Source organism: Tursiops truncatus, chromosome 16 (genome assembly GCF_011762595.2).
Source record: "Tursiops truncatus isolate mTurTru1 chromosome 16, mTurTru1.mat.Y, whole genome shotgun sequence".
Lineage (NCBI taxonomy): Eukaryota > Metazoa > Chordata > Mammalia > Artiodactyla > Delphinidae > Tursiops > Tursiops truncatus.
Window position 1 is genome coordinate 79,028,791 of NC_047049.1, and position 21,119 is coordinate 79,049,909.

At 39.1% G+C, this 21,119-nt stretch overlaps 1 protein-coding gene across 1 annotated transcript in view; it reads left to right on the forward strand.

Annotated features, from left to right (window-relative positions):
• The window catches only part of PCNX2 (pecanex 2), a 272,196-nt gene that overhangs the window by 10,024 nt on the left and 241,053 nt on the right, over positions 1-21,119 (forward strand). Inside the window, exons 2-5 of the mRNA XM_019941562.3 lie at positions 8,790-8,995; positions 10,192-10,312; positions 10,993-11,029; positions 18,076-19,353. Coding sequence (XP_019797121.2) covers positions 8,790-8,995; positions 10,192-10,312; positions 10,993-11,029; positions 18,076-19,353 — 1,642 coding nt within the window. The remainder of the gene's footprint in view (positions 1-8,789; positions 8,996-10,191; positions 10,313-10,992; positions 11,030-18,075; positions 19,354-21,119) is intronic.

Here is a 21,119-nt window from a genome sequence, read left to right on the forward strand (position 1 = left end):
TTAGTTGTCAAGTCTCTGAATTGTCCTTTATTCTAGAACACGTTCTTCAAGTTTTATTTTTTTCTTTTGTGGCAATAAAAGTTGTTTTGCAGAAATGTCCCACAATTTGGATTTTTAATTGTATCCTTGAGATTAGGTGTCTGATTATGCATTTTTTGGCATGAATACTACCTAAGTGATGTGTCCTTGTCCTGTATCACATCAGAGGCACCCAATGTCATTGCCCCTTTGGTAGTGCCAATAAGTTTGGTCATTGGTCAAGATGGTGTTGGCCAGATTTCTCTGTTGTAAAGGTACCTAATTTCCTCTTGTATTTAACAAATAATCTGGGAGGAGAAACCTGGAGACTGTACATGTTATTGTATTCCCCCAAAATTTTTACTCATGGTTGTACCAAAAATTGATGATGCTTACCTAAAATAATTACCAAAATGATGGCTGAAAAATGGTGATTTTCTATTTATTCATAGGTATTCTTCTGTGAAGAAAAGCTATCCTTTTCCCCGCCTTGTAGTTTTGTTGTGTTTGTTAGTGTGGTCTCACAGATTCTTTTTTTTTTTTTTTAATTCAATGGATATTATTCATTCCTATCATCATTCTTTTTTTTTAATTTAAATATTTAATTTATCTCCAAACCAGATTTTTAAAAATAGAAGTATAGCTGATTTAAAATTTTATTTTAGTTTCAGGTGTACAGCGTAGTGATTCAGTATTTTTACAGATTATATTCCATTAAAAGTTACTACAAAATAATGGCTGTAATTCCCTATGCCGTACAATATATCCTTGTTACTTATCTATTTTACACATAGTTGTTTGTATCTCTTAATCCCCTACCCTTAACTTGCTCCTTCCCTTCCCTCTCCCCACTGGTAGCCACTAGTTTGTTCTCTATGTCTGTGAGTTTGTTTCTGCTTTGCTTTATACATTCATTGTTTTATTTTTCAGATTCCACATAAAATGATATACAGTATTTGTCTTTCTTTGTCTGACTTATTTCACTAAGCATAGTGCACTCTAGGTCCATCTACCTTATTACAAATGGCAGAATTTCATTTTTCTTATGGCTAATATTCCATTATACACACACACACACACACACACACACACACACACACACACACACCACACATCTTCTTTATTCATTTATCTGTCGATGGACATTTAGATTGCTTCCATATCTTGGCTGTTCTAAACAGTGCTGACATGAACATTAGACTGCATGTATCTTTTCGAGTTGTTTTTTTCAGATATATACCCAGGAATTGAATTGCTGGATCATATGGTAGTTCTGTTTTTAGTTTTTTGAGGAACCTCCATACTGTTTCCCATAGTGGATGCATGAATTTACATTTTCACCAACAGTGTACAACAGTTCCCTTTTTGTCCACATCCTCTCCAGCATTTGTTATTTGTGGACTTTTTGATGATGGTCATTCTGACAGGTGTGAGGTGATAATCTCTTTATGGTTTTAATTTGTGTTTCTCCAATAAGTAGCAATGACGAGCATCTTTTCATGTGCCTGTTGGCCATCTGTATATCTTCTTTGGAAAAGTGTCTATTTAGGTCTTCTGCCCATTTTTTGATTGGATTGTTTGTTTGTTTTTTGATATTGAATTGTATGAGCTGTTTGTATATTTTGGATATTAACCCCTTGTCGGTCACATTGTTTGCAAATATTTTCTCCCATCCTGTAGGTTGTCTTTTTGTTTTGACAGTGGTTTCTTTTGCTGTGCAAAAGCCTTTAAGTTTAATTTGGTCCCATTTGTTTATTTTTGCTTTTATTTCTTTTGCCTTAGGAGACAGACCCCCAAAATATTGCCACTATTTATGTCAAAGAGTGGTCTGCATATGTTTTCTTCCAGGAATTTTATGGTTTGAGGTCTTACACTTAGGTTTTTAATCCACTTTGAGTTTTTTGTTTGTTTTTGTTTTGTTATTTTTTGGCTGCACCATGTGGCTTGTGGGATCTCAGTTCCCCTGCCAAGGATGGAACTGGGCCACATCAGTGAAAGCCCGGCATCCTAACCACTAGCCCACCAGGGAACTCCCCATTTGGGGTTTATTTTCACATATGGTGTGAGGAAATGTTCTAATCTCATTCTTAGAACATTTAGCTGTCCAGTTTTCTCAGCAGAAGAGACTGTCTTTTCTCCATTGTGTATTCTTTCCTGTTTTGTCATAGTTCAAGTGTGTAGGTTTACTTCTGGGCTGTCTATTCTGTTCCATTGATCTATGTGTCTGTTTTTGTGCCAGTACCATGCTGTTTTGATTACTGCAGTTTTGTAGTATAGTCTAAAGTCAGGGAGTGTGATACCTCCAGCTTTGCTCTTTTTTCTCAAGATTGCTTTGGCAATTTGGGGTTTTCATGGTTCCATATGAATTTTAGGATTATCTGTTCTAGTTCTGTGAAAAATGTCATGGGTATTTTGATAGGAATTGCATGAAATCTGTTGATTGCTTTGGGTAGTATGGACATTTTCATAATATGAATTCTTCCAATTCAAGAACACAGAATATCTTTCCATTTCTTTTTATCATTTTCAGATTCCTTCATCAATATTTTATAGTATCCAGGGTCTAGGTCTTTCACCTCCTTGGTTAAGTTTATTCTTAGGTATTTTATTCTTTTTGATGTGATTGTAAAGGGGATTGTTTCCTTAATTTCTCTTTGTGATAGTTCATTATTAGTGTATAGAAAAGCAACAGATTTCTGTACATTCATCTTGTATCCTGCAACTCTCCTCAGTCTTTTTGATATTAAGTTTACCCAAAATTTGGCAAGTGGTACCTTTTTCCAGCAGTTTTTGAGTCCTTTGGATATGTCCTCATCAGCTTTTGAGCACTTTCTTGCTTTCTAGCCCAACAAGTTAGTCCACACTTAGCTTATACATTTTCTGCTCCAGCCCTGGAAAAACCAGTCATTGCTCTAAGGAGCCCTGATCCTTTTGGTGGGAAGTGGCATTTGGAATCCAAGATTTGGGGAAGCTGTAGTTATATTTATTGCTTTGGGGTTGTCTTTGCTTCTAGGTCCTTTCAGTAGACAGAGCTAGGGGAGCATATCTACCTATCTATCTAGCAGTCGCCTACTGAGAGTTGTTCTGAAACCTTTAAAATCTGATCCAAGTTAAAGGATTTTTCTTTTCCTTCACCTGCTCCACATTTGTATCTCCTTTTTTCCCACAGTGAGAACTCTGGTTGCCAACAATATCATTTTTTCAATCCTAAAATATACACAGGAATTACTACTCCCATACCTCTACCAAAAGAAAATCTTTTGGTTAAGTCCAAGATTGTTTTGTGTTTTTGTTATTATTATTATTTTAAGAATATAGCAATAATGTGCTGTGAGAGTATTGTTTTCTAAAGTTACTTGGATTAATTATTAAAATTTTTTTTTATTGAGATATAATTGACATATAACATCATATTAGATTATGGTTTATGATGTAATGATTCAATATTTGTATAGGATTAAGTCCTTTTTAAAAAATACTTATTTTATTTATTTATTAATTTTGGCCGCACTGGGTCTTGGTTTCAGTATCTTCGTTGCGGCATGTGGACTTCTTAGTTGCGGCACGTGGGATCTTTAGTTGCAGCATGCGGACTTCTTAGTTGCGGCATGCAAACTCTTAGTTGTGGCATGCATGCGGGTTCCAGTTCCCTCACCAGGGATCCAACCCGGGTCCTCTGCATTGGGAGCGCAGAGTCTTACCCACTGGACCACCAGGGAAGTCCCTAATAATTTTTTATATCTAATTTTTGATTTGTCTTTGTTGTTATGCTATCCATTTGCTATATGGTTAGGTTCATCTGTGGGTGTTTAATTTTAGTTTTTTTCCCTCCATCTTTGTTTATTTAATAATTTTGGGAGGTATAAAACAGGTTAAAAAACACATTAAAAAGATATGCCAGTTTACTTTGTCAAAAAATGTCTCTGGCTGCTGGGCGGAGAGTCGATTCGAGAAAGAGCAGGATAGAAGTGGGAGGTTCAGAGGCTATTTTGTTGGTCCAGCCCAGAGATGATGTTGGCAGTAAAGATGGAGAAATGTGGATCTAGTTTGATAAGATTTAGTGATATGTTCATTTTTGGGGTGGAGAAGTAAGGATGAAATCAAGGGTTATGCCCAGTTTATAACCAGGGTTATACCTGGTTTGAGCAAGTGTTTGGGGTACCGTTGACTGAGGTGGGAAAGGGTATGTAGGAGAGGACAGTTGGTGACAAAGGACATGAAACTAAATACCTAATTTTAGACATGTTAGCTTGGAGTTTCCTTTTAGATGTGAAAGTGGAGATGTTGACTAGGTAGTTGGATATAGGTGTGGGGAGCTTAGATAAGCTGTCTAAGCCAGGGATATGGATTGGAAAATCATCAATATAGGGATTCCATTGACTGCCAAGGGACTGAGTGAGAACGCGTAGGAAGAGAGAAGAGGGCTGAGGCCCCAGGAGCTCTAGACTCAGACGTAAGGCAAAGAGGAGCTGTGAGTGAGGCAGGGACAAAGCTAGGAGAGTGTGGCCTCTTAGAAGCAGAAAGAGGTGAGCATTTCAAGAAGCGAGCAACTGTGTTGAGGGCTGCTGAGAAAATTGGATTGAATTGTTGTCTTTAGAGACGTTGACAAGAACATTTTCAGTGGAGTGTTGGGGAGTAACAGCCAGATTGCTGTTAACATCCATCATCCTTTTCAGAATATAATTCTGAGAAAGGTTGCCTCCTATGGTTAATAAGGTTGTGTTAAAATGCTAAGTTCATGTAAACAAGAAAAAATTGTGATTTACCTTAGAACAAGTAAACCTCTATTCAAGATCTGAATATACCTTATATCGGGGGAAAAATCTGGGATCGAAATTAAATACAAATTTAAAACTGCTCATTCATGACAGATTTCTCCTAAACCCTCTTCCTTTCCTTGCATGCATACTTATAGGAGAGAAAATTCTAGAAGCTGGAGATCTTTTGTTGACTGAGCATAATGAGGTCAGCAGAAAAATGGCCTTGATAGGAATTTTCAGTGATGTTCCTGGGAATGTAGAATTGGGGGAATATGGGCAGAGCTCTAATTATATGGCATAAAAAGGGGACATTTAGAGGATGCTAGATTCCATTTGGGGGGTCTACTGAAGGGGGAGAGGTTTTTAAAGGAATCATGAGAGCAGAGAATTTGGGGAGGAATAATGTGCCATGAGTCACGTGCTGTGAAACCTTTCCTCTCGCCAAGGAAATTTTCAGTAAAATGTCTATCTCTTACTAGGGTCTGGTGCGGTGTAGGGGCTTTTCAGTGGTGCGACAGAGTGCTAAGTGGTCCTTCGTCGAGGATGAGACAGGACCTCTTCTCACCTGGGTTGCAAACTAGTTACTAATGTTCATGTCAACTTCAACTTCAAGCTTCTTGCCTTCTCTTAATTCCAACATTACTAAGCTTATGCTGTAGCCCATATTTATGAGAATAGTGGCAAGTCAGTTTTTTTCCAAATGAATTTCCCCAGTATCCATATATAATCTTTTCTCTCTCCCCCTTCATCCCTAACCTTCTTTTCCCAATGCCTTAGGGTTTTTATCTCTAATCTTGAATGGAAGCTTCCCCATAAAATGGTACCCCCAATATTAATTTAGGTGAAACCATGCTAGCTGCCATGCCCCAAATCTCAGTGGTTCAGTGAATCAAAGGTTTATTTCTCGCTTCTATTACATGTCCATCTTGGGTCTGTAAGGGCCTTGTCCCATAGAGTCACCCAGGAGCCCAGGCTGAAGGAAGCTCTATTATCTTGTAGATGGATCTGGAAAACGTGGCCTCTGAGATTATCAACTAAAGAGGAGGAGAGTGGCATGGAAGAGGCACCAGCTCATAATTGTTCAGGCTTAGTAGTGACACTGGCCACTTCTGCTCATGGCCCATTGGCCAAAAGTAGGCACATGGGCCCAGCCTGACTGCAAGGGAGGCTGGGAAATGTAGGAGAGCCCGTGGGATATTGAGAGAGCACTTTCCCTGCTACCCCTACTAACTGGAATACTATGAGACCCAAGCTACATTATAATTCAAACAACTTATGAATATAATTTGTATATGACAGGGAATTCCTTGGTGGTCCAGTGGTTAGGACTCCGTGCTTATGTTGCAAGGGGCATGGGTTCCATCCCTAGTCGGGGAACTAAGATCCCACTAGCACAGCCAAAAACTAAGAAAATAAATAAAATAAAATAATATAAAATAATTCTCCTTTAAAAAATAATTTGTATATGACAGTTTGCTAATCTATTCTCATAGACATTTGCTGGGGTTTATTTTTTATTAAAAACTTTTTTATCTGCCTTCTTTTTCTCCCCACTTTCACTAAGAAGTAATTGACACATGACACTGTATAAGTTTAAGGTAGACATCCTGATGGTTTGGTTTACATATATTGTGAAATGATTATCACAGCTAAGCATGGGCTTAGTTAACATCCATCATCTCATATAGATACAGTACAAAGAGAAGAAAAAAATTCTTGCGATGAATTAGAATCTACCCTCTTAACAACTTTCCTGTATATCATACAGCAATGTTAATTATAGTCATCATATACATGGCATCCTTAGTACTTATTACTCTCGTAAGTTTAGACCTTTTCACCACCTTCCTTCAGTTTCCCTCCTCCCACCCCCCCATCTCTGGTAACTACAAATCTGATCTCTTTTTCTATAAGTTTGGTGTTTTTCTTTTTGTTTTAAACTAATATAAATTTGTATTTCACTTATATTTAAATAAATTTCATGTAAGTGAGATCATACAGTATTTGTCTTGTCTTTCTCTGACTTACTTCACTCAGCATCATGTTGGTTTTAGCATTTGCTGGGTTTTATTGCTTCTTTATCAGTTTCTTCAAACTTACTCTCTAGCTTTAGCCTACATTTATTGATATTATTATTTTTTAAATTTATATTTTATTGAAGCACGGTTGATTTACAATGTTGTGTTAATTTCTGGTGTACAGCAAAGTGATTCAGTTATATATACATACATTCTTTTTCATATTCTTTGCCAGTATGGTTTATCACAGGATACTGAATATAGTTTCCTGTGCTCTGCAGTAGGACCTTGTTGTTTATCCATCCTATACATAATAGTTTGCATCTGCTAACCCCAAACTCCCAATCCTTCCCTCCCCGAGCCCCCTCTCCCCTCCTCCCCGGCAGCCACAAATCTCTTCTCTATATCTGTAAGTCTGTTTTGTAAATAAGTTCATTTGTATCATTTTTTTTTTTAGGTCCCACATATAAGTGATGTCATATGGTATTTGTGTTTCTCTTTCTGACTTACTTCGCTTAGTATGGTAATCTCTAGGTCCATCCATTTTGCTGTAAATGGCATTATTTCATTCTTTTTTATTAGCCTACACTTTTTTAGACCTGAAATATACATACATGTTAAGGAAAAGTGATGGGGGCTATTAATGGCCTCTCCTCTCTGTCTCTCTTCAACTTGGCTGTATATTCCTTGAGGTTCTTCACAACTTCTCATGAGGAGGTACATGTGTAAATGTGGAACTTATCTGCTTCCAGGGAGGGGAACTGACTTTATATATTTCTATCCATCTGATATTTATCTTATTTAATCATTCTGTCATGCACTTATTTATGAGTTCATATTTATTTGTGAACTTTTATCCGCATGAAATGAAAACAAGTCAGTGATGGTGAAAATTCTTCACTTCCACTTTTACTGTAGGTGATCGTTTCCTCTTTCTTGGTTGTTCCTTTGGCTTGGCTATTCTGTTTTAGGAACGGTCTTACCCAGATGGTAAATTGTTAGATAGGACCAGGGCAGGTTGTGCCGGGGCTGCATGGGAGCAGAAGGGGGCCGGGCCATGTGGCCTCTGAGCCTCGCTGTGTTCCAGGTTGCAGCACTGACTGGAATCATTACTGGACTTATGAGATCCTTCTGGGAGATGCATTGCTAAAAGGGTCTCACTGTTTATTGAGGTTGTCCTTAGTATCATCTTGGGACCCTCAGGAATTCATTTCTATCCCAGAAGATAAGAATTTCATTTAGGAAGGACCAGAGAACCTGCCATGGTCCACGGTCTGTGAGAGAAATAGGAAGGGATGTGGGGTATCCTACAGAGTGGGACAATTACGTGGATCCCAGCGATTCATTTTGTTTCTTGAGGGGATTGGACAGAATTGAGCTGACCTTCACCGTGATCTCCATGCAAAGATCCTTTGCCACTTTTGGAAATGTCCCTCTGCCTTTGAGAGGCAGTACACCCTCTTATGGCCCCTGCCTACGTCATGTCACTAGAGAAGTCCATGGCTTGATGATATTAACCCAATGGGAAATCAGGGAGGAAAGCAAGGGGGCGTTATACTAACCTTTCTCCTTCCCTTTGTTCTCTGCAAGGCCGTTTGTGTTTTGTTGAAGAAAACAGCATCTCAAAGGCCCTCCTCTGGCCTTGAAGACCATGTGCACGGAAGACCAGACTAGCCTGTAGAAAAGAGCTGGTAGAAATTGGAGACTCTCACTATAACGTATCTTTTGTTCTATGGGGTTCCTGTCTGCAAATCACATGTTGGTCATTGCAGCTAGTACCAGCACCTGAAAAATAAGAAAGACTTTTTAAAAAAATAAAAAGGTAGTAGCTCTTTCTCTTCAGGTATTACGAACAGGAAAAGTCATAAAACTAATAAAATTTGAAATCTCGCCCAATTTATGTTCAATAAATAGTTTTAAAATACTTTCAGATTTAAGACCGGAGGTAATCCTACAAGCAAATACATTTTTTCCTTTCTTTTCTCTTCTCTAGGCTTTTCCTCCAAATGCCATCACTGTATTTTTTTACTGCAGCTCAGTGACGATATTCTTCACAATAATCAAATTGATCAGTTATCGCCTACACCTCATGTTTGATAAAGGAGAAGTGATTCAGCAAAGGCCCTCCAGAAAGAAGGAAAAGCCAAATAAAGACAAAGAGGCCATCAGTGACCACATAACCAATCATAAAAATACAGGGTAACATTTCTCATTAATGCATTAGTTCATAATTTAAAGGTTTTAATTTTGATTAAAATAATTTTTCTCATGTATGAGTTGTTTGTGAAAATATGCCAGGAGAGGCAGACACAAATATGTACATTTTTCTTATATTTAAACATACACTTAGGCATAAAAATAATGCCTAAGTTGATAGGCATTTTATGATAATGCCTTACCGTGGATAATCCAGATGGTTTAACTGACTATTTAATATGACCTTATACCATGCTCTGAAATTCATTTGCATTAGGCTTAGCGTAGCAAAATATTTCACTTCAGTATTTTTATCTCATCATCTCAATGCTTAGTGCACGCCAGAGTATTTTCAGAAAGAACATTTGTGTTTGTTAATATAAAAGTAATACATTGCATAGAACTAAAATATTAAGAGTAATTCTCAAGTGAGCATGCATCACTATTCTTGGTCTTATTTCTGGTAGTTCCTTAAGAGAGCATGTCTTATTTTAAAGTAATGTTTATTAGCTTTTAAAAATAAAATTTGTATACCATGAACTCTTCCCCTTTTTTATACATATATATATATTTTTGAAATATAGTTGACTTATAATGTTGTGTTAGTTTCAGGTGTACAACAAAGTGATTCAGTTATGTGTGTGTGTGTGTGTGTATATGTGTGTGTATATATATATATATATATATATATATATATATATATATATATATATATACTTTTTCAGATTCTTTTCCCATATAGGTTATTACAAAATATTGAGTATAATTCCCTGTGCTATCCAGTAGGTCCCTGTTGTCTATCTCTTTTATACATAGTAGTGTGTATATGTGACTCCCAAATTCCTAATTTATCCCTCCCCGTCCTTTTCCCCTTTGGTAACCATAAGTTTGTTTTCTAAGTCTGTTTCTGTTTTGTATATAAGTTCATTTGTGTCATATCATAGATTCCACATATAAGTGATACCATATGGTATTTGTCTTTCTCTGTCTGACTTAGTATGATAATCTCCAGGTCCATCCATGTTGCTGCAAATGGCATTCTTTCTTTCTTTTTTTATGGCTGAGTAATAGTCCATTGTGTATACCATGAATTGGACAAAGTGGAATCAAGGGAAAAAAATTGTTTAAGGACTAAGGTCAAAAGAGCCATAGTTTTATTTGATAATATCACTGCCCCTGTGTTTCTCATGGTGGCTTAGCAATAATGGGCGGATTAACAACGGTAAAAAGGAAGAGGCCAGTCGAACCCTCTCCACGCCTCCCGTCCACGGCAGCTCCAGAGGACAGAGCATAAACTCTCATCATTCATCTGGGCTCCTGGTTAGTGGTCTGTTTTCTGTTTCACTCTCCTCATGCTGCTGGAGTGTTGATCATGGAAGTGTGCAATGGTGGTGACTGCAACTTACGTGCACTGGTTGTAAATACTGGCCTCTTGGTGGCAATGACCTGAGGGGAGCACATGCACCATGAGATAAACACCCAGTCACCCGTTCCAAGCACACCCACCGGCCTTCTCTGCAGTCTGCCTGCCCTGCCGAGACCGCACCACGACCAGAAGAACCCTTAAGCTCACCTTCACTGCCCTCTCCCTGGTCCTGTCTGTCATTCATCTCAATCATCGTATTTGCAATGCCTTCCCCTGGAATCCACTCCACCACTCCACATGAAATCATACTTAAATCACCTTTATTCTAGATTCACTTTCTTGGGCTCTATTCACTATAGTCTGAAGTAGCCCATTATTTTTTCTCCTTACTTTCTTAATTGCCAAACTCCCTTTTCTCACAGCACCGTGGGCTTGGTTGGATGTCTACACTCTAGATATTTTTGTGTCCATCTTTGCTACCTGTTTTCTAAGTGGACACTCTGTTGTGTCTTTCCCATGTGCCATTGAGAGAAACAGTGGCTGCTGACTGCCTGGAAGTGGGCAGGGAGCTGAGTCATATTGATTGATTTTTTTTTTTTTATATTGATTGATTTTTGTTCTTTAATTTATTTAGGAGCTGCCAGAACAGGAAACAGTGGAAGATCTCAAAGGTAGAGTGCTTATTCTCATCAATTAATATTTTATCACAGCATTATCTTCAGTGAAGCTAAAAATAATTTTCATAGAGCAGAATGCCAGTGAATTCATTCAGAATTAGAACTGTACCCAAGATTGCAGTTATGTTTTACCTTCATTTCTTTAGCTCTTCATTTTCATTATTTCTTATCAGAACTTGTATATCATGTCTACGTTCAGACTGTGATATTGTATTGATTATATTTCATTGTCCTTTCTGCAGTCTGTGACTCCTTTCATACAGCTCATAATAGCAGATATAAAATAGGATAAATTCATCATCGACACAGTATACTTCTTATTATAATACTTACACTGAAAAATGACAGAGGAAATGACATTGCATTCTGTGTATATGCATTTCTGTCAAGTTACAAATTTTGTTCCTGAAATTTTCTTTTAACCCTCCCACCACAAATATTTGTTTTTACTTTTTTACTAAGATTTCATTTTATTGTCTTTTTTTAGTTATTTCTGAGATACATTTTAAAGTAATAACTAGAATTATGACTTATAACATTATACCAGAACATACAAGATTTTTAGAAATTTCATGTAATGTCTGAAACATTTATATTAACATATTTCCATACAAATAATACAAAGAAAGTTTAGTATTAGTTTTTGTTTGTTTGTTTGTACTGCAGGTTCTTATCAGTCATCAATTTTATACACATCAGTGTATACATGTCAATCCCAATCGTCCAATTCAGCACACCACCATCCCCACCCCACTGCAGTTGTCCCCCCTTGGTGTCTATACGTTTGTTCTCTACATCTGTGTCTCAACTTCTGCCCCGCAAACCGGCTCATCTGTACCATTTTTCTAGGTTCCAAATACATGTGTTAATATACGATATTTGTTTTTCTCTTTCTGACTTACTTCACTTCACTCTGTATGACAGTCTCTAGATCTGTCCATGTCTCTATAACTGACTCAATTTTGTTCCTTTTTATGGCTGAGTAATATTCCATTGTATATATGTACCACAACTTCTTTATCCATTTGTCTGTCGATGGGCATTTAGGCTGCTTCCATGACCTGGCTATTGTAAATAGTGCTGCAACGAACATTGGGGTGCATGTGTCTTTTTGAATTACGGTTTTCTCTAGGTATATGCCCAGTAGTGGGATTGCTGGATCATATGGTAGTTCTATTTTTAGTTTTCTAAGGAACCTCCATACTGTTCTCCATAGTGGCTGTATCAATTTACATTCCCACCAACAGTGCAAGAGGGTTCCCTTTCCTCCACAGCCTCTCCAGCATTTGTTGTTTGTAGATTTTCTGATGATGCCCATTCTAACTGGTGTGAGGTGATACCTCATTGTAGTTTTGATTTGCATTTCTCTAATAATTAGTGATGTTGAGCATCTTTTCATGTGCCTCTTGGCCATCTGTATGTCTTCTTTGGAGAAATGTCTATTTAGATCTTCTGCCCATTTTTGGATTGGGTTCTTCGTTTTTTTAATATTGAGCTGCATGAGCTGTTTATATATTTTGGAGATTAATCCTTTGTCCATTGATTCGTTTGCAAATATTTTCTCCCATTCTGAGGGTTGTCTTTTTGTCTTGTTTATGGTTTCCTTTGCTGTGCAAAAGCTTTGAAATTTCATTAGGTCCCATTTGTTTATTTTTGTTTTTATTTCCATTACTCTAGGAAGTGGATCAAAAAAGATCTTGCTGTGATTTATGTCAGAGTGTTCTTCCTATGTTTTCCTCTAAGAGTTTTATAGTGTCCGGTCTTACATTTAGGTCTTGGATCCATTTTGAGTTTATTTTTGTGTATGGTGTTAGGGAGTATTCTAATTTCATTCTTTTACATGTAGCTGTCCAGTTTACCCAGCACCACTTATTGAAGAGACTGTCTTTTCTCCATTGTATATCTTTGTCTCCTTTGTCATAGATTAGTTGACCATAGGTGCGTGGGTTTATATCTGGGTTTTCTATCTTGTTCCATTGATCTGTGTTTCTGTTTTTGTGCCAGTACCATATTGTCTTGATTACTGTAGCTTTGTAGTATAGTCGGAAGTCAGGGAGTCTGATTCCTCCAGCTCCGTTTTTTTCCCTCAAGACTGCTTTGGCTATTCGGGGTCTTTTGTGTCTCCATACAAATTTTAAGATGATTTGTTCTAGTTCCGTAAAAAATGCCATTGGTAATTTGATAGGGATTGCTTTGAATCTGTAGATTGCTTTGGGTAGTATAGTCATTTTCACAATATTGATTCTTCCAGTCCAAGAACATGGTATATCAGTCCATCTGTTGGTATCATCTTTAATTTCTTTCATCAGTGTCTTACAGTTTTCTGCATACAGGTCTTTTGTCTCCCTAGGTAGGTTTATTCCTAAGTATTTTACTCTTTTTGTTGCAATGGTAAATGGGAGTGTTTCCATAATTTCTCTTTCAGATTTTTCATCATTAGTGTATAGGAATGCAAGAGATTTCTGTGCATTAATTTTGTATCCTGCTACTTTACCAAATTCATTGATTAGCTCTAGTAGTTTTCTGGTGGCATTTTTAGGATTCTCTATGTATAGTATCACGTCATCTGCAAACAGTGACAGTTTTACTTCTTCTTTTCCAATTTGTATTCCTTTTATTTCTTTTTCTTCTCTGATTGCCGTAGCTAGGACTTCCAAAACTATGTTGAATAATAGTGGCGAGAGTGGACATCTTTGTCTTATTCCTGATCTTAGAGGAAATGCTTTCAGTTTTTCACTGTTGAGAATGATGTTTGCTGTGGGTTTGTCGTATATGGCCTTTATTATGTTGAGGTAGGTTCCCTCTGTGCCCACTTTCTGGAGAGTTTTTATCGTTAAATGGGTGACGAATTTTGTCAAAAGCTTTTTCTGCATCTATTGAGATGATCATATATGGTTTTTATTCTTCAATTTGTTAATATGGTGTATCACATTGATTGATTTGCATATATTGAAGAATCCTTGCATCCCTGGGATAAATCCCACTTGATCATGGTGTATGATCCTTTTAACGTGTTGTTGGATTCTGTTTGCTAGTATTTTGTTGAGGATTTTTGCATCTATATTTATCAGTGATATTGGTTTGTAGTTTTCTTTTTTTGTAGTATCTTTGTCTGGTTTTGTTATCAGGGTGATGGTGCCCTCAGAGAATGAGTTTGGGAGTGTTCTTTCCTCTGCAATTTTTTGGAAGAGTTTGAGAAGGATAGGTGTTAGCTCTTCTCTAAATGTTTGATAGAATTCACCTGTGAAGCCATCTTGTCCTGGCCTTTTGTTTGTTGGAAGATTTTTAATCACAGTTTCTATTTCATTACTTGTGATTGGTCTTTTCATATTTTCTATTTCTTCCTGGTTCAGTCTTGGAAGGTTATACCTTTCTAAGAATTTGTCCATTTCTTCCAGGTTGTCCATTTTATTGGCATAGAGCTGCTTGTAGTTGTCTCTTAGGATGCTTTGTATTTCTGCGGTGTCTGTTGTAACTTCTTTTTCATTTCTAATTTTATTGATTTGAGTCCTCTCCCTCTTTTTCTTGATGAGTCTGCCTAATGGTTTATCAATTTTGTTTATCTTCTCAAAGAACCAGTTTTTAGTTGTATTGATCTTTGCTATTGTTTTCTTTGTTTCTATTTCATTTATTTCTGCTCTGATCTTTATGATTTCTTTTCTTCTGCTAACTTTGGGTTTTGTTTGTTCTTCTTTCTCTTCCTTTAGGTGTAAGGTTAGATTGATTACTTGAAATTTTTCTTGTTTCTTTAGATAGGCTTGTATAGCTATAAACTTATCTCTTAGAACTGCTTTTGCTGCATCCATAGGGTTTGGATCATCATGTTTTCATTGTCATTTTTCTCTAGGTATGTTTTGATTTCCTCTTTGATTTCTTCTGTGATCTCTTGGTTATTTAGTAACGTAATGTTTAGCCTCCATGTGTTTGTGTTTTTTATGTTTTTTCCCCTGTAATTCATTTCTAATCTCATAGTGTTGTGGTCAGAAAAGATGCTTCATATGATTTCGATTTTCTTAAATTTACTGAGGCTTGATTTGTGACCCAAGATGTGATATATCCTAGAGAATGTTCCGTGTGCATTTGAGAAGAAAGTGTAATCTGCTGTTTTTGGATGGAATGTCCTACAAATATCAATTAAATCTATCTGGTCTATTGTGTCTTTTAAAACTTGTTTCCTTATTTATTTTCATTTTGGATGATCTGTCCATTGGTGTAAGTGAGGTGTTCAAGTCCCCCACTATTATTGTGTTTCTGTTGATTTCCTCTTTTATAGCTATTAGCAGTTGCCTTATGTATTGAGGTGCTCCTATGTTGGGTGCATATATATTTATAATAGTTATATCTTCTTCTTGGATTGATCCCTTAATCATCATGTAGTGTCCTTCCTTGTCTCTTGTAACATTCTTTATTTTAAAGTCTATTTTATCTGATATGAGTATAGCTACTCCAGCTTTCTTTTGATTTCCATTTGCATGGAATATCTTTTTCCATCCCCTCACTTTCAGTCTGTATGTGTCCCTAGGTCTGAAGTGGGTCTCTTGTAGACAGCATCTATATGGGTCTTGTTTTTGTATCCATTCAGCAAGCATGTGTCTTTTGGTTGGAGCATTTAATCCATTCACGTTTAAGGTAATTATCGATATGTATGTTCCTGTTACCATTTTCTTATCGTTTTGGGTTTGTTTTTGTAGGTTCTTTTCTTCTCTTGTGTTTCGCACTTAGAGAAGTTCCTTTAACATTTGTTGTAGAGCTGGTTTGGTGGTGCTGAATTCTCTTAGCTTTTGCTTGTCTGTAAAGCTTTTGATTTCTCCATTGAATCTGAATGAGATCCTTGCTGGGTAGAGTAATCTTGGTTGTAGGTTCTTCCCTTTCATCCCTTTAAGTATATCATGCTACTCCCTTCTGGCTTGTAGAGTTTCTGCTGGGAAATCAGCTGTTAACCTTATGGGAGTTCCTTGTATGTTATTTGTCGTTTTTCCCTTGCTGCTTTCAGTAATTTTTCTTTGTCTTTAATTTTTGCCAATCTGATTAATATGTGTCTTGGCGTGTTTCTCCTTGGTTTTATCCTGTATGGGACTCTCTGCGCTTCCTGGACTTGGGTGGCTATTTCCTTTCCCATGTTAGGGAAGTTTTTGACTATAATCTCTTCACATATTTTCTCAGGTCCTTTCTCTCTCTCTTCTCCCTCTGGGACCCCTATAATGCGAATGTTGTTGCATTTAATGCTGTCCCAGAGGTCTCTTAGGCTGTCTTCATTTCTTTTCATTCTTTTTTCTTTAGTCTCTTCCACAGCAGTGAATTCCACCATTCTATCTTCCAGGTCACTTATCTGTTCTTCTGCCTCAGTTTTTCTGCCATTGATTCCTTCTAGTGTAGTCTTCATTTCAGTTATTGTATTGTTCATCTCTGTTTGTTTGTTCTTTAATTCTTCTAGGTGTTTGTTCTTTAATTCTTCTAGGTCTTTGTTAAACATTTCTTGCATCTTCTCGATCTTTGCCTCCATTGTTTTTCTGAGGTCCTGGATCATCTTCACTATCATTATTCTGAATTCTTTTTCTGGAAGGTTGCCTATCTCCACTTCATTTAGTTGTTTCTCTGGGGTTTTATCTTGTTCCTTCATCTGGTACATAGCCCTCTGCCTTTCATCTTGTCTGTCTTTCTGTGAATGTGGTTTTTGTTCCACAGGCTGCAGGACTGTAGTTTTTCTTGCTTCTGCTGTCTGCCCTCTGGTGGATGAGGCTATCTAAGAGGCTTGATGAGAGGCTCTGGTGGTGGGTAGAGCTGACTGTTGCTGTGGTGTGCAGAGCTCAGTAAAACTTTAATCCACCTGATGGGTGGGGCTGGGTTCCCTCCCTGTTGGTTGTTTTGCTTGAGGCAACCCAACACTGGAGTCTACCTGGGCTCTTTGGTGGGGTTAATGACAGACTCTGGGAGGGCTCTCGCCAAGGAGTACCTCCCAGAAGTTCTGCTGCCACTGTCCTTGTCCCCATGGTGAAACAGAGCCACCCCTCGCCTCTGCAGGAGACCGTCCAGCACTAGCAGGTAGGTCTGGTTCAGTCTCCTATGGGGTCACTGCTCCTTCCCCTGGGTCCTGATGCGCACACTACTTTGTGTGTGCCCTCCAAGAATGGGGTCTCTGTTTCCACCAGTCCTGTTGAAGTCCTGCAATCAATTCCCACTAGGCTTCAAAGTCTGATTCTCTAGGAATTCCTCCTCCCGTTGCCGGGCCCCCAGGTTGTGAAGCCTGACGTGGGGCTCAGAACCTTCACTCCAGTGGGTGGACTTCTTTGGTATAAGTGTTTGCCAGTCTGTGAGTCACCCACCCGTCAGTTATGAGATTTGATTTTACTGTGATTGCGCCCCTCCTACCGTCTCATTGTGGCTTCTCCTTTGTCTTTGGATGTCGGGTATCTTTTTTGGTGAGTTCCAGTGTCTTCCTGTCGATGATTGTCCAGCAGCTAGTTGTGATTCTGGTGCTCTCGTAAGAGGGAGTGAGAGCACGTCCTTCTACTCCACCATCTTGGTTCCTCCTCCCATTTTATTGTCTTTTGATTGTCTTCAGAAGACTTAGAAAAGAACTTTTGGAGGCCAGAATGAACCCCTTCCTTTCCCTGCATTGAAAAACTTCTGCTGAGTTCACATTATTCTTAGCATAAAATTCAAGCTGCTTTTGCTTGTCAAGCCTTATATATCAATATTTTGGACCCTCCCTGCCTTGGTTTAGAAGGATTAAGTAACTTGCCCAATATAACGTAGCTAGTGAATAGCAGAGCCAGGACCTTTCTGATTGCAAATACGTTGTTTAAATCATACTAGTCTGCCTCCCAAGCCCACAAAAGAGGGAAAGCTACAAGCCTGAATTATTTTTTAAATATAGAGATTTCAAGAACAATTTCACAGCAGAGGAGCTATTTTTAGACTAAGCATCTTATCACATTTGTTGCTGGTGTTATTTTTAGTTTGTTATTATTCGGTCTTGCTCCATGACATTATTCATCCATTCTGGATGTGAATTGAGTTGCTGTTGTTGTTGATTTCAGGTGTCATTGTGTCAGATGACCAGCCCGTAGCACCAGTGTCATCTACATCACCTGGGATGAAAACGGAACGCTTACCTGCTTCTAAAGGGCACGTGCCGGAAACCATGACCACGTCAGCAATACCAGTGAAACCAGTCGTGGCAGAAACTTGCATCAGTGATAAAGGGAAGGAAAAAGGGGGCCAGGGGCAGTCCCCCTTCTGCCACAGATCCGAGGGTGGCTTGGTGGACAAAGAAGCCGTGAAGAAGGTGCCCTACCTGTCTTTGTCTCAATACGACTTACTGGAGACAGATGTTTCTTTCCAGCCTTGGGGGAGTGAGAATTCCGTCCTGATCCCAGAACCTGGGAATTTTGCCTCCATCAGGGAACAGTTGCAAAGCAAGTCGCCTCAGGACAGCCTGAGCAGTAGCTGCCCTCAGTGTAACACCGTCATCGCCAAACCTGGGCGGGAGCAGGTTTCCCAGCAGGTGGACCCACCCTTGAACCAGGAGGTGGATGACTCAGATAATGAGGTTGCTGTCACTCTTATAGATACTTCTCAACCTGGAGACCTGCTGAGTCTGCACGAGCCCATTAAGATTGTCATCACCATGAGCAGTACCCCCAACTCCATGACAGACTTGGAAAGTTCTCTTCACCTGAAGGTGGTTGGTACTGAGGCAACCGGCTTCACGTGTGATGCCGAGCCAGTTCCCCCAGGGGCCGCTGGTCCTGAGAAACAGATGAGAATTCCCATCATCACCCTTGAGCTGTCTGAGGGTGGAGGAGGAGGCATGGTGTGTCCCGAAGGCAATGGAAGTGACAGGACGCCGGAGAGATTGATGGTGGAGGCGTCTTCCAATCCATGTTCTGGCTATGAATCTGGGGACGGGGGTGATGCCACCCAGGACCACAGTCCTTCCCCAGGAGACCCCTGTACAACCCCGCCACCCACGCCTGATGTGGTCTCCGAGTCTGAGGGGGGCACGGAAGTCCAGGCTAACCTTGACCCATCATCTTGTAGAACCAGCCAGGAAAAGAGACACTCCCAAGTCCTCAGTGTAGACAGCGGGACAGACGTCTTCTTGAGCAAAAGTTCCGCAGAAGTTATTAACGATAAAGAGCAAACAATGCCAACTTCCAAATCTGACCTGGAGGCCAAGGAAGGACAAATACCAAATGAATCCAACTTCCTGGAATTTGTCTCCCTGTTAGAATCAATTAATACTTCCAAGGTGGTGGTATCCAACCAAAAGAATGAGCCGGCAGAGGAGAGCAAAGACAGCGGGCTTCCTGGAGGTGCGGGCTTCTGTGATTTGATTTTGCAAACAGCGGGATAACTGTTGTGTAATTGTTGGGTGCTTGGTGTCGTCACCGATATTTGCTGAGTGTATCAAAACTAAGCTGTGTGATGAGCATGGATTAAACCTGGCTTATTCCACCAGGAAATTTAAGGCATAGTAATGAAGATTTGGCTTCCCTAGGCAAGAACGTTTACTTCTAAGGAAATGAGCAGTTATATTTTACCATGGTGACAAGACCCCTGAAGGTAGCTCTTCCTTAATAGAATAGATGCAGAACTTCCCTGGCGGTCCAGCGGTTGAGACTTCACCTCCCAATGCAGGGGGTGCACGTTCGATCCCTGGTTGGGGAGCTAAGATCCCACGTGACTCGTAGCCAAAAAAACCAAAACATAAAACAGAAGCAATGTTGTAACAAATACAATAAGACTTAAAAAAAAATAAATTAAAAAGTAAAGGTATGAAAAATAATAGAATAGATTCATTCTGGGAAAGCTGATTGTAAAGCAAATTTCTGTGAAAGGAATCCACTTTTCTGTTGAATTCCATTATATAATCTGTGCTGAATTCTCTAATTATCCCAAGTTGTAAACATAATTATAACAAACACACAGCTCTTAATTCACGCCGGCACCATCCTAAGGACTTTACAGATATTAACACGGGTGACCATCCGTGGTGGTTTGTCCAAAAAGGCCCTTATTAACGTGTGTTTTGCCAAAATAATTATTAATAACGCTGCCTTTCACTCTCAAAAGGGTTCCCAGTTTGAGCAATATTTTATACAGTTAGTCTCACTTTCACTCATTTAGTCTTCATGTAACTTTGTGTTATGGGTCCTGTTATCATTCCTTTTTTGCAGCTGGTTTTCACTACCTTTCCCAAGTTAGCCTAGTAAGTCTACAACTCAGCTTTGATTCCAGGCAGTCTGGCTACAGAGTCAACACTCATAAATAATAAACTATATTTCCTGTAGGAATAGAAGATTCATTCTCTTAATATCTCTGGGCTCAGTTTCCTCCCAGGCAAAGGATGTTACTGGACTAGAGTTTTTTTTGTTTTTTTTTTGTGGCCACTCCACATGGGTTGTGGAATCTTAGTTCCCCTACCAGGGATTGAACCTGGGGCCAAGGCAGTGAAAGCGCTGAGTCCTAACCACTGGACCGCCAGGGAAGTCCCATGGACTAGAGTTTTTACAAAGTCTTTTAACTTTATTTATTTATTTTTAATTAATTAATTAATTTTATCTTTGGCTGCGTTGGGTCTTCGTTGCTGCGTGCGGGCTTTCTCTAGTTGCAGCAAGCGGGGACTACTCTTCATTACAGTGCACGGGCTTCTTACTGCGGTGGCTTCTCTTGTTGTGGAGCACGGGCTCTAGGCGCGCGGGCTTCAGTAGTTGTGGCACTTGGGCTCACTAGTTGTGGTGCGCAGGCTTAGTTGTTCCACAGCATGTGGGATCTTCCCGGACCAGGGCTCGAACCCGTGTCCTCTGCATTGGCAGGCGGATTCTTAACCACTACGCCACCAGGGAAGTCGCAAAGTCTTTTAACTTTAAATGTCCATGCTTCTTTGATTTTTGAGTACATCATTTCTGCCTAGGTCTCTGAGAGCGTATCTATATGGTAGGATTGCTTTGCAGGAAGTTGTGGTTCACGTGGCAGTAGCATGTCTTTGTGCTACGATTGTCCCTTTGCTGCTACCTGTTCTCTGCTCTTTGGGCCAGTCAGGGGGACCCTTTGGCTGTATGCAGGCAGCTCCCAGCGA